The following is a 21,939-nucleotide window of genomic DNA, read 5'->3' on the forward strand; positions in this document are numbered from 1 at the left end:
GGGCAGGGTGCCTAATATCTGAGATGGTTTTGGCAATATGGTGTCTGCTGGTAAGTCTGGCTCTATGTAGCTGACTAGGTTTTCCTATTCAACATTGAGAGAGGTAGCCATGTTAGTCTGTGTCTTTGAGAACAGCAAGAAGTCCTGTGGCACCTTTGTAGACTAACAGATATTTTTGGAGCATAAGCTTTCATGGGCATAGACCTGCTTCGTCAGATGCATTCAAGATTGTTAGCTCAAAATTGCTTTGTGTCACTCGAGAGTGAATTTGGTGGTCTCATCCTGCCCAAAACCAACTTCAAATTTGCTAGGATGAGCAGTTGCTGCTGAGGGCAAAGGTGTCACAGGATGGGATTAAGATGCCTGAACAGAGCTGTCTGGAGGCCCATAGCTGAGGCATCAGAGACTATTTCAGTACTGGAGTAAGTTGTTTTTGGCAAAACTGTGCAAGGAGACTTATCATGTGCTGCCTGGCTATGGCCAGGATTTCTATCCCCCCTTCTCGTGATCATTGCATTCACTGAGCCATATGAAAATACATGTTATTTTGCAGAGATATTTGTTGCCTTCTTCTGCCCTTTGGTTCCTAAATTAGATGCTGATAAATACTATGCCAAGAAGAAAAACAGGGTTGCACTGAGAGACAGGAACAAATTGTGTACTGGCAAGTAGGCATAAGTCAAAGGGAACCAAAGGAGTCTTAAGTAGATGGTACAAGTAGCAAGGGAACCAGAAAAAGGTATAAATTCCACAACTTAGCTCTTGTTTAGCCCACATAGGACTGGGCTAAGCACAGACTTACAATGAAATAATATAAGCTGTACATTAAAAACAATTTACGTATTTCAATGCAGGTCTCTGTGTTGACATTCTTATTTCAGAATAAGGCTGAAGACAAGTAATTATCAACACAGAGGCTTTCAGTGAAACAACTAAATTGATTTAGGATATCAGTTACATTAAATTGGTGCAAGTTGGTATGTATATATGCTCTTCGACTCAACTCTCAATATTGCCTTGAAACGTTAACCATGGTAAAAATTATCCAGTGAATAATATTTGAAGACAAAATGGTTCTAAATTTAAGAATTTCGCTCCTTTCATGTATTGTTTCTCCTCTCTGCTGTGAATTCTTTTGTGTAAGCCACTCAAGATAAGTTCGTTGTCACAATCTTTATTCCTTTGGTACTTTGGTGAAAGCTATATTAGAGCACAGTTCAGGTTTGTATTGTATGGCTTAAACTATATTCCCCTTTGAAATTGACAGCCATATCTGTAGTCTGCCTTTGGCCTGTACTCTCATAGTAGTTTATACCCATCCTGCCATCCTCAACCTTCTTAGCATTTTACAGGGGACTTCAAGTTGGGAGACATATACCAAAAGTCTTGTGCTGGCTGTAGTTAATCATCATTAGAATTTCTAAAAATTATAGGTGATAATTTTCTAGCACAAAAGGTATTGCTCCCAAGATGAGGTAAGGGTTTTGGATCCCATTATGATGGTTAAAGATAAACTAATCACTGAACTGGAAGTTAATAGTTGCTTCAGACTAACGATCTAACTCAGTACATTCAACATGGGCAAACAGAGGATAGTCCCAACCAACAATATATAGATTTGGTACCTCAAATAGGCCCATTTCCCACATGTGAAGAAAATTATGACCAAATTAATTGGGAGGAAAAGTGTAGACAGGAAATGTGAATAAAGATTGGGTTTTTTTTAATAGCTGTCCAAAGAGCCATGACCACCATCAAGAAAAAGGGCAATGTTGGTTAAGGGTTCATCCATCTTCAGTGGCAAAATGAAGGCAGCAATTAAAAATAATAAAAAATTCGTAACACATGCACAAAGGGGGGGGGGAATTAACAATTGATATAAATTAGACAATGTGAAGTATGGAAAATTGATAAGGGCAGCAAAGGTGTCAGGGGAAAAAACTATAGCTATCAGGACTAAGGATAATAAGGAGGGGTTTTTAAAGTATATTAGGAACAAAAGAAATCTTAACAATGGTAAAGGCAGCCCTCAACTTTGTGACATTTGGATTACGATGACTGGCTCTTACAACATTTCTGAATTAACAGCCTGATTCGACTTACAACATTGGTTTTGACTTCACAGTGCTTGGTCCTGCAATGGGATGGGTTGCAGTTCCGAGGTAAGACGTTCTGACTTATGACACAGGTTTCAGGAACCAACTATGTTGTAAGTCCTGTAAAGACTCATTATTCAGTGGAGAATGTAATATCGTTAATAGTGATTCAGCAAAGGTAGAAGTGTTCAATACATATTTCTGTTCTGTATTTGGAATGAAACAGGTCAGAATACTCCTGTCACATGAAGATAATGAAGTACTTGCTAGTCCATTAGTAACTAAGGAAGTCGTTAAATAATAACTTTTACTGGGGATAAAAAAAATTATATAATTTGGCCCAAATAACTTGAATTGAAGAGTCCTAAAAGAGTTGGTGGAGGAAATGTCTGGCCCACTGATGTTGGTTTTTAATCAATTTTGGAATAGTGGGAAATTCCAGAAGACCAAAATAGCACTAATGTTGTTCCAGGCTTGGGTAAAATAAAGGAAAAATTGCTATGGGACACAGGTGATGAAGAATTAAAGGATAATAATATAATTAATGTCAATCAGCATAATTTTTATGGAAAATAGATCTTGTCAAACAAAATGAATCTCATCCTTTAAGCGATTACAAGTGTAGTTTATAAAAGCAGCATACTTTATGACTGACTTTACTAAGTCCAAAGTTTTGTTTCTTTGTCTAACAAATTAGCACTTCTTGGCAGTCACTCAATAATGAGTAGGATATCTTCCTGTCACCCTCCTATTTGTGAGTCTGTTGATGGCTGACCAACCTGATTCTGGACCTGCAGGTCTTACCTCAGAAGGACCAGGTGCTGGTAACTGTTGGAGGGGCACAGGCAGTGGTAGATGAACATTAGGGCAAAAGGAGCTCCACATTTTCCAGCTGTTCTCCATAGACTTCAATATAGGATACATGAGATAGTCCCATCAGTGAGGGTTGGTGGAGCACCTTGGTCTTTCTGATGATCAGTGTGAGGCCGAGATTCTCTTACACCTTGGGGAAGGTGCTTAAGATGGTCTGAATGGTTACAGGAAAAAGAGTAATGGTCATGTTGTCATAAAAATTTGCACTATTCAATATCAGTAAAGCACACTTTAGATGGATTAAGAAATGGCAAACCGACAGATCTCCTTAAAGAACAAAATCAGGTTTGTTTGGCAAGACCTTTTGTCTGTAAAAATTATTTTGACTGGCATTAATTATATTCCTACCCTTTAATTTATCATTGTTTGTGAGGTGAGGATGTGTCTATTGGGGTTCCACAGGGATCGGTGCTCTCTCTCTTGGTGGTCACTTGATAATGAGTAGGATTATCTGCATGTCACCCTCTTATTTGTGAGTCCATTGGTGGCTGATCAGCCCAATTCTGGAGCTGCAGATCTTATGACAGAAGAGGCAGGTGTTAGTAGCTGTTGGAGGGGCACGGGTCAGTTTTTTCTGCTCTTTTCTTCTTCTCCACCTCTTCTCATCTGCACTGCTGCAGGGCCTCTCGAATTGCACCACCCCCTCAAGGATTACCGTTCTCCTCTGGGGATGGCCTTCAGCAAGGTTCTCCCAAGTGTCTACACCAATGCTGCACTTTTTCATGCGTGCTATCAGCATGTTCTTCTATCACTTCTGCTGGCTACCAACGCTCTCTTATCTTTCCTCCAACTTGGGAAACAGAATCTGTTTTGGGAGGCGCTGATCAGACATCCAAACCACGTAACCAGTCCATCAAAGTTGTTAATGAATGATAATGGCTTTGGTGCTGGTTGTGTTCAACTCTTCCAGGACGCTAGCTGGATCCGTACTAGGCCCAATGCTGTTCACCATTTGCATGAAATCATGTGGAAGTATAGAATCACTGTGGATAAAATTTGCAGATAACAAACGTTGGTAGAGTACTAACTGATCAGGAAGACAAGGCAGATAGAGCTACTTGGGTTCCTTGGTAAGCTGGGTCCATTCAAACTAATTGTATTTTAATAGTCAGAGTAATGTTATGCATCTAAGAAAGGACGACCATCCATCCTGTATTTGACAGGACGGTCCCATATTTGGGACACCAAAAAGAGGTCCTGACTTATTTTTTTAAAAGGGTTTAATTGTCCCATATTTGGGGGTGCCCCCACCTGCTGACTTCTTCCACCAGCAGCTGCTTCACTGGGGCTGTGGCATGGGAGCACCGGTGGCTGCCGTTTCCCTGGGGCTGGAGGGGAGGGCTGGTGGCTGCCACTTCCCCAGGGCTGCGGTGGGTGGGGGGAGGAGCGCCGATGGCTGCCACTTCCCCTGAGCTGAGGGGGATCGGGGAAGGCCAGTGGCTGCCGCATTCTTCCCAGCTCCCTGGGGCTTGGTGGAGCTGGGAAGAGCCCACCCCCCCAATATCTCCCTGTCCTGTATTTGGGACAGGGAGATATAGTCACCCTAATCTAGGAGCAAGGAATACAGATCATACCTACAGAATGGGATGCTATATGCAGGAAAACAGAGGCTCTGAGAAGAGGGTAGAGGTTGTGGTGGACAAGCAGGTGACTGTGAGCTCCTGGAGTGATGCAATGACAAAAAGGGCTAATGTGTGATCCATATAGATGTAAAAAGGGGACTAAGGAGCAGGAGTGAGGAGATGAAGTTACTTCTGTAAATGGCACCAGTGAGACAAATACTGGGTGACGGCATCCGGTTCTGGTGTCCACATTTTAAAAGGGCTGTTGAGAAGCTGGAGAGGGTGCAGAAAAGACCCACAAAAGGGCTGGAAAAAGTGCCTTCCAGAGCTTAGTCTGACTTATAAAGCTCGATCAGTTTATTGTATCATAAAGAAGACTCAGGCCTGGCATACATCTGTATATGTCCCTCGGGATGTAAAAAATTCAGACCTTTGAGAGAAGTAGTTAAAATGACATAAACCCTATTGTAGACACTGTGAGGTTGATTGAAGAATTCTTCCTTCAGTGTGGCTATAGGGTGTAGTTTCTGCACTACAGCATCACAATGTGTAATTGCAGTGCAGCAGCTGTAGAGTCTGTCCCATAGACATGCCCTGGAAGTGGCTGGATTACAGGGTGTAACTACCGTTGGGGAGAGAAAATATTAGGGACTGAACCACTCCTTAATTTAGCAGAGAAAGCTAGAACAAGACTGAATGGCTGGAAGACGAAGCCAGACAAACTCAAATTAGAAATGGCACCTTTTGAACAGTGAGGGAGATTAGTCATTGGAACAAGATACCAAGGGAAGCGGTGGGTTCTCCATCTCCTGATCTCATGAAATTAAGAATAAAGGCCGTCTGGGTGATGCTTTTGGCCAAGGTTGGAAACCTACCACGTGCAGTCCAAATCTGGCCCCTGGCTTACTTTGCTTCAGCCTGCAGCAAGTCGGCGCTGCAGGGAAAAGCCCCAGGTCTTGGTGTCCCTTCCCTAGTGGACTTGAGTGTGCGCTGTGCCCCAGCCCCCAAGCTGGAGTGCGGGTGAGAGTGAGGTGTCTCTTTTTTTCCCTGCTTCCACTGGAAGGCAAGTCTGTGAAGTTTTGGGCAGGGGAAGGGTTGATTTCCTTGCTGGGAGCCAGGCCACTGAGCTTTGGTGGGCTGGTTTTTGTTCAGTTGTTTGTTTGCAGGTTTGTTGTATTTGTCCCCCTTTCTGTGTGGTCCTCTGTGAGTCAATGCCCCTGACTGAAAAAAGGCTCCCCACTCCTGTGTTAGACAAACAGACATTATTGGGCTCAGTACAGGGGTAACTGGGTGAGATTTAATGGCCTGTGATAGATCAGAGGTCAAGCTGAATGACATATGTATGAATGGCTTGCTTTGAATTCATGTATTTTTTAAAATTATTATAATTAACCATACCACTGAGGATAGTTAACATTGGAATAAATCCTAAGAGCTTTTAGATTGTGTTGGTTGTTACCAACATTCTCTACACTACCCCCGGGGTAGATTTCCGAGGCTTTGTAACATAGCATTGTGTGCTCAGAGCACTGTTCAATACAAATAAAACAATCTGATGTCGAAACTTGGGCTGGGTGAGACACCCACAGTGCTGAAGCTCTCATGCTCCATGTGGTGTTACAGTGTGCTGCTGTGAGGCCAATCCCTAGCTAGCTGGTACCCTTCCCCCCGTCATGTTGAGCAGCTTGCTTAATCATTTTGGCTGTGTCTATACTAGCATTCCTCTTTCGAAAGAGGCATGCAAATGAGGAAAATTGAAAATGCAAAGGAGGTGCAGATTTACATAATGGGCACTAATTTTTTTAGGAAGAAGGTTCTTTTGAAGATGGGGTTTACTTTCAAAAGAGCTGCATCTACGCTGCTGTTCTTCTTTTGAAAGACGCTCTTTTGAAAGAACAATACGCAAATGAAATGCCCAATATGTAAATCTGTGCCTCGTTTGCATTTTCAATTTTTCTCATTTGCAAGCCTCTTTTGAAAGAGCAATGCTAGTGTAGATGTAGCCTTTCGGTAAAGTGCTTGGAGATTGTCAGAAGTGCAAGGTATTGTCCATGCTAGTGAGCACACTCCTAGCCCCTGGTGCATATAGTAACATACTGCTAATCGGGCCTGAAACTGAGGATATGGATGAAGTGGGGTCAGTATTCCTCCAAAATTCATATATTTCTGTCTTTATTAATTTAAGTAGGATTAAGTAGACTGGAACACACTCTGCTTAATTTGCCTCATTAACTGGTCCTACTAGCAACAGGTAACCCTTTTTTCTCCCTTCCTTACTCGCCTTCTCCCCGCTGCTATATAAACCCTGGATTCTGATTTTCCACTCTTTTTTCATCTGAGGAGGTGGATTTTGTCCTCAAAAGCTCATGACCTAATAAATTTGTTAGTCATTAAGACGCCACAGGACTGCTTGTTGTTTGTGATATGACCAGGTGGAGCATATTAATACTCAGCGTGCAGTTGACAGACTGACCTGGAATTTCCATATTTGATCAGACCCCTGGTGCCTATAATATAGTGCTCAGACTTTGGGAATCCCCAAGGGCGGAGACTTCCAAAGGCAGCCTAACTCCCTAGCAATCCTTCCCTCTTCTTTCACATGATGGAAGTCTGTTTACGCCCTGGAGGATGAAGCTGCATGTCCTTTGCAGCTTTGTTTTGGCCTCTAGAACTGATGATTTTATGTGTGCTTATGCCACTCATCAATAACTCTTGTTTTTAAAGAAAGGTGGCATTATAACTAAGAGTAAAGAAGCTACAGCACATGATGCAACCCCAGCCCATAGAAAATATCTTCTCTCTCACTTTACTGACTTCCCTGAGCTATGGAATGCCATAGACTTTCAGCTATAAGAAAGATGTGAAAATAGATTACCCTGGTAGTTCTCTTTGACTATGGCTCTCTCTCTTTCAGCAGCTTGCTCTCCAGTGACTCTCTCTCCCACCCCTTTTTCCTTACTGGCTTCACTCATAAAAGGTTTGCAGGAGAGTTCAGTAGTGATGTAGGATCGAATGCAGGAAAGTCCGTTATTTTATGTAGCCTCCTTAGCCAGAGGCGCAAGAGTATCAAGTGACTTGCACAAGATTGGCCAGTGAATCAGTAACTGCTCTGGGATGAGAATCAAGATCGTCCTTGCCCTCAGACTTTTGTACTATTAACTAAATGCAGTACATGTATGAATCAACAAATGTATCTGTTAAATGAAGCTGCTGTGTAAGGGATTGGATTGTAGTTTATAACTTAAATTTGAGAGCTGCCCTGTTAATTCTTGTGTAACTTTGCCATGTGAAACTATGAAAGAAGTAGTCGGTGTATTATTTAATAGGCATCTATACACCCACAAGTGTGCTAGATGCTGTACAGGCAAACACCACAACACACCTCCTGTTGGAAAGCTTAAAGCTACAGAACACAAGTGGGGAGCACGAGGGTTTGTGCATGAGTGGCTTCTTGTGCCAACCTGAACGAGCAGGTCACAGGGAGAAGGAAGCAATGTGAAATAATATTTTGATTGTTATAATTTTACTTATTTTCCTTTAAAAATCCTTTTAAAAACTAAATCCCAATTATTACAACTTCAGCAAGTACTGTTACTTAACCTATAGTGAAGAGCTTGCCCTTTCCCCTTGGATACTTTGGATCCAGAAATAGCTATCTAATGTGACATTAGATAAAATTTGACAAATGGCTAATTGGTTTAGACGCTAAATTTCATGGAGATTGAATTCCTAAATTACATATGCATTTTTTAAGTTTTACCCATGTTCATGTAGTTTAGACCCCAGATTAAGTTTTGATATAAAAGAGGACTGGAGAAAATTTCAAATATTTAGGAAAGGCCATGTGAGATGCATCTGAACCAGTTTTACCATTTCCCACCCTCCCATTCATGGTTTGAATAAATTTTGTTGTGTGCACTGAGGCATGTCTGGATGTGCACCACCCATAGAAACACAGACTGCCCACAGTGGCTGTCCCTGGGTGTTATGCTAATCAGCTGGGTGGCACCTGAATCTCTCCTGGGCAGCTGCCCAGGCACTCAGCTCAGAAGGAACACTGATCTGAACTCATTGTACCTACAGAATGGAACAGAATGTGGGGACCTGCATGTGCTTCTATCCTCTTTCTGCATAGCCAAACATCCACATGCACAAATGCAGAGTTTTGCACAGGCAAAGAGTGGGCATTAATTTTAACATGTTTGCCCACTTTAACTGCTCTTGGAAATGGGAGCCAAAATGTAAATGAGGTAACCCTTCTTCCGTCCTGCTAGAAACAGAAAAGTATGGTGCTTGTGCATGAAATGCAGACACTGAAACAAACCATAATCAGGAAATAAAACTAGTCAGTCTGTTTTGATGTTGAGAAAATTACAAAGAGTAAACAAAGGACAGAAATGCTCAGGTGGACATTTGGGATGAAGTCCTGGGCTCAGTGAACCAATGGGAAAATTCCTGTTGATTTAAATTAGATTAGTATTTCACCTTAGAGTTGTAAAAGTCTTAATTTTAATAATAAAAAGAAATGCAGGCAAACCCTTGAACACAGAAGGTGGTCGTGACAAGGCCCATTTAAACAGCAAATGTTCAATGTAAGAGGCATTGCTGTCTGAACTTAGAAAGGAAGAAAATCTTCTGACACTGTTTTTGTGCCATAGTGCGCTCGGGGCTGGCTTTGATGACTTCTTGAGCTTGATTCCCTTCCAGCTCTGGGTTTCTCTGGTTCTACAAACACAGCTTATATAAGGAGTGTCCTTTTCTACAGCAGTGTGTACCACAATGCCAGGGGACAGACACTGATTGAGGACACAGCAGGGATAAAGGTACAAGAAGCCTTTCCCACTGCGTGCCACTCCCAGGCACTATTGCACTTCTGTGCTGCCTCAAGCACAAAGATGCTCTCTCCTTGTACCTTTGAGGCAGGGCCTGACATGGAAAAGAGGAGTAGGGATAGTCCCCGCTCCACCTACGAGTCAGGGTCCTCCTCCCTGGGTCACCGCAATGAACTACCCCTCTCAGCAGGCTAGGCAGGTGTTTAAAATATGATCACGTACCTGCTGGTGAGCTCCATCTCAGCAGGACCTGGGACTTAGCTACTTCATTTTTGGACCCAGTTGCATTTGTGGGCTTCACAACATCCCCCCATCAGTGAGTTCCAGGGGTTGTGCATTGTATGAAGTTCTTCCTTTAGTGTTAAATCTGCTGCCTCTCAGTTTAATTGGGCGATCATGCCTAGTTCTTGTGTTATGTAAGGCATAAAGGGAGAACTATATGGGTGGGGAGAAGGACACGCTTCAGCACCCTAAAGCATGGTGGGGCAGTTATGCTCTCCCTGACACAAGCACTCCCAGCACTGTGGTGGGATATTGTGGCTGCATATGTCCTGCATGTGGCCTGTGACTGTTCAGCTGAGCCCTGCAAGTGACAGGCTGCTTCTACGTCAAGGTGCCTCCGCTGAGGAACTGCTACATTAAGAATGTCCATTTAAAGAGTGATGGGAATAGTCCTTGCAGAGTAAGGGTCTGTTACACCCCCTTCGAGCCATCCAGCTATTGCTGCGCCTGGACTTGTGGGGAGCAGCATCTCAGATGTGACTCAATAGGGGAAAAACAAGTAGCATCCCCCTTGCCCTCCACAAAGGGAGGGCAGCTTTAAATTCCAGCAGAAGCCTCCTAGGTAGAGACAGCACTGGAGATACACTGGATCATTGCATCCCTTGTATTCCTGGGTCCCCCCCACTGAGAGGGCTGTGACTGCCAACTCCAGGTTCCTCCATTGAAATGGTAGCTTGCCCTGGTGCACCCTTGCTCCTGCCTGATCTTGCCGTCAGGATCAGGTATCTTGCAGAGCATAGGCAGTAAACCTAACCCTAGATTTCTCACTTCACCTACACAGTCTCAAAACCCTGCATATTATCTGCTAGTTTTGTTGGTGTTCCTTGGACTCGATACATGGTGGGAGATTGCAGTGGGAAGGTTGGATAATGAGGAGACCGGAGAGCAGGGCATGGCTGGCTATGAGAGTAGTCCAAGCAATGTTCTATAGGATGACACTGCGCGGAGCACATCCCTGTCTGAATGTCTCTTCTGGCTGCTTTGTATTTTCCCATGGTTACAGTCAACACCGTCTCCCTGACTGTAGTCCCCTATTTTCTGCAGAACAACAGTATGTTAACAGGTAGCTGCTGTTTCAGGGTTACTCTTTCTCTCTGACAACACAAAACAGCAGTCATGTAGCACTTCCTTCTCTCTGGCCAGCTCCCTGCCCTCTGGCCGCTTCCCAGGGTTATTGTCCAAGCCTGGGCAGCGTGTGTCGTTGCCTCAGTGTGATTGTTCTTGCTTTAGGCTCAGAGCCTCTCCAATGATCCTCTCTCTCTGCACAGGCACAGGCTGTCCCCGGGCGTGCGGCTGCCTGGTCAGGCGGTGGGCTCCCCCCAACGGGGGCTTTCCCTCCGGCCGCTGCCTGTCCCTGCCGGGGAGGACGGGCTCTCTCTTTAGAAAATGGATGGGCTCTGGCTGCTCCTCCCCACACCCACTCGCCGCACAGCCCGTCTCCTCGCGTCCCCCCCCCCTGGGCCGTGTCCGTCCGTCCGTCCCTGCAGCGCTCGCCTCTTTGCACCCCGGGCCCCCCCGCTCCCCCTCTCCCCGGGGCCGGGAGTGACGCGCGCTCCGCAGCGCCAGCCCCTCTCCGCGGGCAGCAGCTGGTTGTCAGCCGCTCCGGAGCGCGGCCAGGCCAGGCGCCTCCGCCCGTCCCTGCACCGCGCCGCCGGGCTGGCGCAGGCCGGCAGGCCCCAGGCACGGCCCCGGCCCTGCAGCAGGTAGGCACCGGGCCCGGCCCGGTTCCCTGGAGGCCGTTAGGCTGCGCTCCGGGAGAGGGGGCCGAGTTGCGCTGGGCTCCGGTGCGCGCCTGGAGCCGGGGTGTTTGCACAGGAAAGCCCGGGCGGGGGTGGCTGGGGGCAGGCCTGGCCCGGCGGGGAGGGAGTTTGTGGGGGGTGAGGGGGGGGAGCTGGGGGCGGGTCGGAAAGAGTTTGTAGGGGGAGGCGCAGAGGTCGGTGGGAGTTGGAGGGTTTGGGGCGCTCGGGGGCACTGGAGTTGGAGGGTTTGGGGCGCTCGGGGGCACTGGAGTTGGCGGGTTTGTGGGGCGCTCGGGGGCACTGGAGTTGGAGGGTTTGGGGCGCTCGGGGGCACTGGAGTTGGCGGGTTTGGGGGGCGCTCGGGGACACTGGAGTTGGAGGGTTTGGGGGGCGCTCGGGGACACTGGAGTTGGAGGGTTTTAGGTGAAGGTTGCGCCCCCCCGGTGGGGTTGGCGGTACACACCCGCTGGGGGAGGGTGTTCGTTGGTGGGACGCAGCTCCCAGGGGCGGTTGCAGTTTGGGGGGGGGTGCGCACCTCGTGCTTCGGGACTGGTCGGTGGCGGAAGTTTGTTGGGGGGCGCGGGTAGGACAGAGCGGGGCTGTGCGCCCCGGTCCGGGGGCTTGGCAGCGGGGGCTCCCTTGCGGCGCAGCGTGCGGGGGGAGTGGGGCGGGATGCGCTCCGCGGGGGATTCCCTGAAGGGGGCGCTCTTCGGAGGCTGGAGGCGGTGTGCACAGGGGCGCCTGCGGCGGGGTTCCGCGGCCCGGTTGTGGGGTTCAGGTTTCGTGGTCCCGGCGGGGCGGGGCGGGGCGGGGGGAGATTTTGCCGTTTTTAAAACTCCCCCTCCGCGTTCTGATTCCAGCGCCCCCAGTTTCAAACCGAACCCGGCCGCGCCCCCTTCCCCCCCCCGTGCTCCGCTGTCCCGGGAAGTTCTCATTAGCGCCTCTAATTAGCATTATTCCTGGAGAAAGGTTAAGGTTAGAGCGTCCTTCCCTTCTCGAGAGAGCAGCCCCCCCCTTCCCCGGAAGAGCACAAAAGCGCAGAAAGAAAGTGGGAGGAGGCAGATGTGGGGTGGGAGCTACAGACCCATTAATTCGCCGGGAACCTTTCTCCCTCTCCGAAACATCGATTTTCCCTTTCCCTGGTGCAGAGGGCAGAAGAAGTAATATCAGGCCGCACCTGCAAGGGCTCTGTGCTCCAACATTTCGCAGGCCCTCCGCCTGATTTTCCTCCCCTTGCTGGTGAGGGATTGTGCTGGAAATAGCTTTCTCTCTAGAGGTAAAGCCCTACTTATGGGTCAATCCCTGCTTCATGCTGAAACCCCTGCCGGCCAAGGCTGGAGCTGTTGACACCCATGCTCAGGCGGATTTGCCTTACTGATCTATTCATTTACATCGAGCCATACAAATGGAAAGAAACTTCCTTGGTCACAGGGGACACATTTCACAGGGCATGCGTCTCAGACCCACCTGTGTGTGTATACACTGCATTGGCAAGAATGTTACAAGCAAACAAATCCCTCCCCTGCTTTTTGGTCTTTAGGCAGTTATTTCCTGTATTTTGCCCATCTTATACAATGGGAACAGACTAGATCATTTCACTCGTTCCTAGTTGTTAGACAGTTTCACTTCTGCATTCTCAGGCAGTAGTCCAATACTCCCTTGGTTTGGTGGCATTCTGGGAGCGTGGGGGAAAGATTGTTGGAGTTGGTTTTTGTCCTGTTTGCCATTACAGTGAAAATATGTTGACACAAAAGATTTCTAATGATTATATGTTATGCAAAAATACATGTTCACCAAACTTCCAGTTTGGATCTAGATTGGACCTGGCAACATCCCTTTAATATGCACATGCTAAAACTATCAGATTTTTGATAAAGTTTTACTGTGTTGATGGAAGTTTGAAGTTCTCTTCCATATTTAGGGATTTGTGGGCTCAGAGGTTTTCTTGTCTCCTTTTACGTAAAGCAAAGGCTTGTTTGATTTTGACCAAGTTCTGTTTCACTTTCAGCAGAGTATTGAGAAATACATAATGTTAATAGTACTCCGGTGTAGTTGTAGTTGCTTGGCAAATTCATGTTTTCCTCCTCTGTAGGCTGTGCCCCCCAGAAGTTTTCCAACCATTTGTGTTTGCAGACCCCTTTGTCAGTCTTAGACATAGTCTGCAGACCACTGGTTGAAAAGCACTTCTTGTTCAGCACCTTGCAAATGAACAGCAAGAACACCTGAAGATTTCATCCAAACTGGAGGGCAGAAATTCAGACTGCCTGCTCCTCCTTGCCTCCAGTAATGACATATGAAATGTGCATGTGCTGTTTAGGTACACTTTCTTTTGGGTCTTTTTTCCCAGAAGAAAAGAGAGCTCTTAGGGAGGGAGGGAAAACAAGACAACAGAGCTCATGGATATTCCCTTTTCATGTAAAATATTCAGCTAGGTCTCATCTCTTCTGACTTTGGGAACTGGTAAGAATGAATTCTTATTTTTTCCAAGCCCTTGCAAGGGTTAAGGAGCTTCTTTCCCTTTTTAACTGTAGAAGAGAATGATCTTGTATGACAGTAAATCCCGTTATTCTCTGTAAATAAGAGCAGTAGGCAACCTGATAGGAAGGGCATTCATAATATAGTGTTGGTTTGTAATGTATAGAAATAGACATCAGATTTCATGGGTCCTAAATGCTTCAACTGAATTCAATCAGCAGTGTTTTAGTTTTGTTGTGGGAGGGTCTGTGGGTGGTGCTTGGCTGCAAGGATATACAGTGCCTTTGACCTGAGTAGCTTTATCTTACATTATATTAAGCCTTTCTGTGAACTGAAGTGGTTCAGTTAGGGTCAGATGTGGTTCAATACCTTCTTGGATGCAGCGAAGGCTGTGTTTAATGCTTGTTGACATGGAGTGAAGCTCCCCTTTTGGTAGAGTTGGTCATGGAAGGTGCTGTCCTTCAAGAAAATGTTGTGATTAGCATTCTCTCCAAGTTCCTGGTGCATTATGATATGTACAGGTAAAGCAGCTACAGTGAGAGACAACCATGCCACATTTAGTTGATTCTAAAAAGGTAGCTGACTGCTCTAAAACTTACAATGGCCTATGGTGAGTCTGATTGTCACCAATTTGATCCAGGTTACACAGTTGATTATTTCCATTAAAGTAAACAATCACCTCTCTAGATTTTTGTTTCCATGAAAAGAACAGCCTTTTTTCTGGTATTTTATTTTATCGTATTTGTCATGGCAAATAAGTAGGGATATATTTCTAAATGAAACCAGATAACCTGAAAAGGAAAATAAGCAACACAGTGTTACAGTTTTTAGAGGCCAAAAAATAAATTGTGATCTGGATGGTGTAACTGACTTAGGAGGCCTTGGCAAACCAGTTTCAGAGAAACTGAGCCTGCCTGTAAAATAAGCAGGTTACTGATAGGTCCTGCATATGTTTATAAGCCCTGGTTATAAGAACAGCTTTTCTGCTCTTCTGAGTCTGTGGTGTGGAAGTTCTGAAGGGAAAAGATTATTCATGAAAAAGAGAATCATCATTTGGTGATTAAAGCACAGGATGGAATCCTGCAATCTAGGCTCTGTTCTTGAATCTGCCACCAACTCACTCTGAGCTCCTCAGAAAGTCACTGCAGCTAATGGTGACTCAGTTTCTTCAATTCTGAAATAGGAATACTGGTTCTATAATTCAAAGACAAATGGTGTGGCTTGATAAAGTGCTTGAAGATTCTTGAGTAGAAGGTACTATAGATAGGCAAAGTATTAATAATATTGCACCTGCATTTTCTTTTGATAACAAGAACACGTGTAGACCAGCTCCCTCTGCAGAGCAGCTGTGAATATTGGACTGAAGATAAGGAGAGTGGTAGTGATGTTTTTCCAAGTTCCTTGCTGTGCCTGGAGTCCTTGTTTGGATACTTGGGTGTGGTCCTGTGAATACCATTGGACACTTGCTTCACTTTGCAGAAAAGAAGCTGCACGAATATTTCATGATCCTCAATTGTTCAATCCCATGAATGCAAGAAATGAAGTGATGGAACTTTATTGCAGTGTGAGCTCTCTCGGGAGAGCAGGAAAGGGGAGGGATAAGGAGTTGGGAGGGAAGAAGGTTAGGAAGGAGGGGGTGGGGAGGGGGAAAGCGGGGGCGGGGGGGGGGGGAAGAGAGAGAGAGAGAGATTGTGCTAGCTGATTAGGGCAGCTGCTGTGGCTTTCATCTGTGTCATGACTGGCATGGTACGGGGGAAGAGGAGGCAAATCTGGAGCCAGGCTGTGGTAATGGACTGTGGGTTTTTTGTTTTTTGTTATTTTTAATGAAAGTTTCATTTGAAGTTTGTTTACAGGAAAGAAGAAATTAGCAGAGAGAATTCTCTTGATAATCCAGGGAGGAAAAGAATGAGCTGCCTGACTTGCAGGCTGAAAGGGAGTGGAAGGGTGGATTATATTTACTGTATTGCTCTGAATTGTAGCTGTTGCTACTGTTTACCAGTTTGATTTCGTCTGATGGGCTTTTGATAAACATCTCCATGGTCTGCCCACAGGGTTGGTATTCAGAGTAAGATTAAGGTGGGGTGGGGGGGAAGGATTTTATACTTACACCATACTGTGTATTTGGGTGCACAAGCCTGCTTGTGCTTCAGCCAGGAAAAAAAAAATCACTCCTCTGGTACAAGCTGAAATGTAAGCAATTATTGGAGTTATAGCTGGAAAAGAAAAAGCGGCAGGGCATTGTTTGGATGGGCCTTGCATCACAGGAATCTTTGCTGGCATAAGGAGGGCACTGCCAGGAGTCATTGCTGTCATTGATAGGGCATTGCAAGAAAGTCACAAGGCTCAGGGCCTTATTTGCTTTGTCGGGAAATTCTGATGAGGAAATTTCACTGGTGGCGTTGGAATACTCGGCAATAGTGACAGGACACTGCTAAGGGGCTTCTTTAATTGCTTAAGTCAGGACTTGTGTTAGCAAGGCTGCAAAGGAAGATGCTACAACTCACATTCGTGGTTCTGGGCTGTGTTGCAATTTAAATAAGCACTGAGGGCTGAGCAAGTCCCTAGGGTAGCATTGTTAAGGACCTTCTTGCACGTAGGGCATTGTTATGGGCTCTGCACACTATTTGCATTGGGTGATATATTGATTAGGTGCTGCGAAGAGGCAGTTCACATTGCTGGGTTCATGTGGGTCATTGATGGGGTACTGCTAAATCTGTATGCTGCAGAAACGGGCACAGCTGCTAGGAAGTTAATCCTGCTGGAGTCTCTAAGTGTAAATGCTCTTGTTTTCCCAGTTGGAGTCCTATGAAGCAGGCTCCCGCTGAAAAAGGTGCAGAGAGAAGCCCAGAATTAAAGGAGGAGGACGTTGCCTGCCCTTGCAAGGTTCCACCTCAATAGCATGTCCTTTTTTGCTGCTAGGTCATACTGGAGATGGCTTGCTAGTCATGCTCTGAGTGAGTCTTGTTGGGCTTCACTCATTTACAGCTGGATCAGTTTCTTGTTCAATATATTTACCTGAGAGATAAGGGACCAGTATAGTGTACTGAGGGGATTTTATATGTAATACAATGTTTCATGATACTCTGTTAGAAAGATGCTACGTGTGTATAAGTCTGCATCTGAACATACGTCCCAGTATCCAGCGCCCCATGGCTAAGCTTATGGCTGCTGAGGGAGGGCTGCCTGGACTTGGTCAGTTTCATTCAGTCCTGCAATATGTACTCTGGACCCAGGCCCTCTCTCTCTGCAGGCTGGCCCAATGGGCAACTATGAGCAGCAGGAGTCCTTAGCATTTAGCATATACAAGTAAGAGCCCAGGTTAAGCTTTGCAGGAATGCCCAGATGCCAGGGTGATGGGCATCATATACATGCTTACAATTTAATGCATATAGGTAGTAGTGGAGATCTTCTTTTAGTTCCATCCCTGTGTCAGAGGAGGGCATAGAGTATATCTTTACTGAGGAAACACAATCCTGCTCAGGCAGCGGGTCTCAGAACCAGAGTCTAACAAGATGCCGTGTTAATGGTAGCAGTGTAGACATTCAAGCTGAGACTGGAGACTGGAGCTTGGCTTCTGAAACCAAGAGAGGGGAGAGGGTCTTGGAGAAGAAGCAGATATGTGAACACTGCTGTTTTAAACGCTGCCCTGCATAGCCAGGGCTCTAGCCTCAGGCTTCAACATTCGCTGTTTTTCGTTTTGGTTTTTGCAGTGTAAACTCATGATAAATGTCATGAGACTAAGGGGATCAGATTGAAACTTTTCTTAGAGAATATGTGCAGTTGTAGAACACATACATTGTTAAATCCACATTAAAAAACCCCAGCTATGTCAGTTCATTTTTGCCAAAATGATGTTACAGCCATGAATTGCTATTGAAGACAGAGGGAGAAAAGTATGTGGATCTTAGTCAAACCGGCAAGGAAAAGTGCTTTCTGTTTACCCTCCGTGTGGCCTGTTGAGCCTATGTTGCCATAGGTGTGTAAGCATGTGCATGCTTCGTTGACAGTGTATAGCATGGCCATGTGAACATGAGTGTGCTGTGTACTGATAGTGCACACAAGGTTAGTAGAAGCCTCCCAGTGTAGCTCTGCGCCATGTGTGATTTTTACAAGTGTTCAAGTTAAGGCTGTAGAGAAGCTGTAAATTCCAGGAAACTCCCTCTGAGGCACAACATGAGGAGGGAGCCGATTAAACCCAGCAGTTCCTGTCCTGAGTGAGCTGATGTCTCTGCAGGGACAAGGAAGGAAGAAAGTTCACACCCACTCTTAAAGATGTTTATTCACAATTTAAAAAGTCTGCTGGAGTAGAGCAGCTTTCCAAGGTGCGGGGGCTGCTTGGAGGGAGGGGCCGGGAAGAGAACTGGGGATTGGTATTTTCTGAGTTCCTAAATGCTGGAGGGAAATGGAGAGGTTGCAAGCTCGTGGAAGGTTGTTTTATATAGTAGCTACAGTCAAAAGTGGCTCTGGGTGTGTTTAGTCACTCTCGCCCCTATCTTTGGGTGAGGTCTCTGGCTTATTTTGGGAGGGAAGAAGAGGAAAGGCACAAAGATTAACCAGACAGCGCATGCATTACACATCCCCATGCGGTCTCTACTTCCTTCATAGCTGTGTATTGTTGGGGCCTCTGCTTGGAAGGCCCAGCCCTGAGGTTTCTTAGCTCCACCTTTCATTCAGAATCTCACTGCTGCCTTTATGATGATGATTTTGAAATCCAGTGGCTGAGCTTTTTGGATCTGGACTACCCAAGGGCTGTGTCTTCAGGCGCAGTGAAGGTTAAAAAGGAGGAAGAGGGTGATGGCCTATGAGGTCTGGGAGTGGGAGAGAGAAGTGTCGTCTATGCCGTAGGAAAGTCGATGATATCCCAAACTTCTCAAATGGTGTGTTCCCTTCTCGGGGCTGACAGTCTTCAGAGCAGCAGAACTAAGCGAGCGGAGAGTTGTTTGTCAGAAAAACCGCACACCTCACTCCTGCTGCAAACGGCAAGGTGCGTTCCACCCTTGGTGTTGCACGTGCTGCACCAGACAGAGGACACATCTTGCCTTACCCAGCTCCACAGGTTTCTGTGCTGTTAGGTATTTGTTCTTGCAGAGGACATGAGAAAATAAGGGTTCTGCAGATATTTCTGGCTAGTTCCATGTCATCCCCCTCCATTCCCATCTGCTTCTCTTTCATGTGTTACTGAGGCTTTTTGGCATCTCTGACCCCATGCCGTCTGAAAAGTCCTTGGAATCCGCTGGGAGATTTAAGGGCCTGTGAAGCCAGAGTGCAAAGCAGGCTGCAGGTTCTTAGGCCCTGTCCACCTCTGCTCTATCTCCAGGGGAGTGAGAGCTGCTCTGCAGAGTTTCACCAGCAGCTGATCCCACCTGACCCTTCCTGCTCTGTTAAAGAAGCAGCTGGCTGTGTGTTTTTTTTGTTTTTAAAACACAACATTCAGCTTAATACTTTTTGAAATCGTTTTAACAAAGTCACACCCTGCCTGCGCCACTTGCACAACCGTTTATCTGCTTGGACACACTGTCGTGTCAATGGAGATTAAAGGGTAAACTCCAGGGCTCAGCCATCCGCTCCTACAGGATGCAAGCTATTTTAATTGTCCTCAATTACAGACTGTGCCATTCCTCAGGCACGTCTTCAAACAGGAAGCAGAGTACTAGAGCTCTCCGCAGGGGAAATGCTGCCTAACCCGGAGCACGCCGGGAAGGGCTGTTTGCAGAGCCTCTGAATGCCAAAGAGGCAAACATGTTTCTTTGGGGATGCAGGAACTGCTGTGCCTCCCAAGGGATGTGGTCAGGAGCTTCATAACCAAACCAGATTTAACCTTCTCCTGTTCGCTCTTAGGATGAGACATCAGTGAGCAGCGAGGACTTTGATATGAATGACTCCACATGGATCTCAGCTGACCAGCATCTTAACTCCAGTTTGAGCCCCAGCCAGGACGAGAGCATGCGGAGCCCTCAGAATCTGCACGGCCAGGAAGATGGTGAGCAATCTGGATTTTTGTGGGGCCAGGGTAGGGAGGGCTGTGCGTCTGTGGCATAGGCTGTTTTTAAATAGCTCATTAAACTTTAACTGCTCCATTTCGATCAGGTGTCCCCCCCAGGGGATGGATTTCATAGCAGCACATGCACGGGGACTGCTCTGAAGTCAGGCCTCTCCACATGGAGCAAGTGTACGTTCCATACCCCTCAGTGCTGTTGGTAGCTGTCTGTTGCAGGTGCTGGCTGTGACAAGGGCTCTATGTTGTGGTTTTTCATGAATCCAGGCTCTGAGATAAGAGACTCTTCCTGTGACAAGAGACAAAGGGGTCACTGTGACATGTGCTGGACACTCTTGTTCCCAGAGTTGCACCAGTTGGCAGGGCTGGAATCAGAGGTAACATTGCATGAAAGAGCCGAGCACGGCGCTTTAATCTGCCACACAGGGCTCACTCTAAGGTGCCAGTGGGGCAGAGGGACAGACAGCAGAGCTTGGCGAGGCCCAGAGATGTGGGCTCCTCGGTCAGAATCACTCAGCTGAGTTACACGTTTAGGAGCATTTCTGATCTCCAACATGAAGCTCTTTTCCCGGGAGAGAAGTGGGGGCATCGCCCTGGGTAGGGCAGGTAATTAAGAAGGGCGAAAGCTGAGCCATGTGGAATGTGTGGGAGGAGGCAGGCTGGTGAGGAGGGGTGTTGTGCTAGCTCCATGGAGCACTTCAGTTTAAAAAAGTAAATAAGGGGTGGAAGTCTGAGTTCAGGTCAAAGTTCATCACCATGGTGTTAGAGTGAGAATCAGCCACTGACAGGCCTTGCTCTCTCCTGGCTGAATCCCTTCTTGTCTCCAGAGAGCTGTGCGCAGAGGCGGTAGGAGAGCTGATAGGAAGTGGATGTATCTTGGGGCAGCTCAGAGCAAGGTAGTGTTGCTTTAAGAGGAGGGGCTGGAAAACCACCCAGAAGTGCGGGAAAGAAAGGGCTTTTGTGCTGGCCTGTCTGCCCGGCGTGGGTTTTAGCCACTCATGGCAAGAGGCGGAGAGTGGGTGCCCTACTGCTTTCTCTGCTAGATGCTCTGGGGCAAGCTTGATTTATGTGCAAAGCCGCAGTTTTGAGAAACTGCTGCAGTTTTTAAAAATAGCAACGCCTGTCCAGGAGTCTTACTGCTGCCCGCGTGAGGATATGAAACCTGCCTGCTCTGCAGGGCACCCCGGTGTACAGTGGAAGCAGACAGTCTAGCACTTCTCCTCTCTTTATAAATACGCTGCTAAGCCCTGCATGGTCCAACTGCAGCACAGTAGGAGGAAGGACCCAGTGAGGTCCTTCTTGTGACAGCTTGTCATCATCCCACTTCCAAAGTGCCTCACAAGTGATGTTTACAAGTGTTTTGGCTGCTTGGTATCAGGCATGCCATCATCTGTGGCACACAGCACGCTATTCTGTGGCATGCGCTACCCTCCGCACCTAGGGTTCTAGGCTGAGATTTCTTGACATCTACTGCACTCTGCAGCTCTGGTGGCAGAGAATGTTTCTCAGCCCAGGGTTTATTGTGCAGCATTGCATTCCAGTGCCCCTCATTTGTGAATGCTCTAGAATGAAATGCTTTGGCTCCGTTTCTCCAACGCTTTTGCCAGTAGGCAAAAGGACAATGGTGTAGGAAGAAGCTTTGGATTTCCTCACCAAGGCTAAAGTTCTGTGTCTCTATCTACTTTGGAAATGACAGTGCAAGTATCACGGGAATAACACTGCTCTCTCCAAGGGCAAGTATCTTCTCTCAAGGGTGCACAGCCCACAGAATCTCCACATCATGGAAGACAGCGAGTGCTCCTTATTTCTGCAATGCTGTTGTGGTGCAGGTCTCCATATAGGGCAAGGGGAGGAAGGCTGTGGCTCAGTGGCTCAGGAGGTTTATAATCACTCGTTGACCTTTAGCTGTTCCGTTCCAGTCATGTTCCACTCCTCGGGTTTCTGTCCAGAGAAACCTCTTGGCTTCTGCAGCACCTTTTGTCCAGTTCAGCGGCCGATCAGAATTTAAAATGGACATGTGATTTCGTCTCCCCTGTTGATTCAGAGACCATGCCTTGCAGGTTCGGGGAAGGAGAAGAAGGGAAA

General features: G+C 46.7%; 1 protein-coding gene across 8 annotated transcripts in view; it reads left to right on the forward strand.

The window, feature by feature from the left end:
• Positions 1–21,939, forward strand: part of NOL4L (nucleolar protein 4 like) — a 104,087-nt gene that overhangs the window by 54,068 nt on the left and 28,080 nt on the right. The window contains exons 1-3 of one of the 8 annotated variants that reach the window (XM_075011699.1): positions 13,334–13,844; positions 16,655–18,181; positions 19,698–19,839. In XM_075011699.1, coding sequence (XP_074867800.1) covers positions 19,731–19,839 — 109 coding nt within the window. In that variant the 5' untranslated portion in view covers positions 13,334–13,844; positions 16,655–18,181; positions 19,698–19,730. Of the gene's footprint in view, positions 1–11,144; positions 11,349–12,643; positions 12,661–13,333; positions 13,845–15,592; positions 15,655–15,701; positions 18,182–18,762; positions 18,844–19,697; positions 19,840–21,939 lie in introns of those variants that run through there. The other 7 variants (XM_075011698.1, XM_075011696.1, XM_075011701.1 and 4 more) reach the window with 7 other exon arrangements.

This window comes from Carettochelys insculpta, chromosome 17 (assembly GCF_033958435.1).
Source record: "Carettochelys insculpta isolate YL-2023 chromosome 17, ASM3395843v1, whole genome shotgun sequence".
NCBI lineage: Eukaryota > Metazoa > Chordata > Testudines > Carettochelyidae > Carettochelys > Carettochelys insculpta.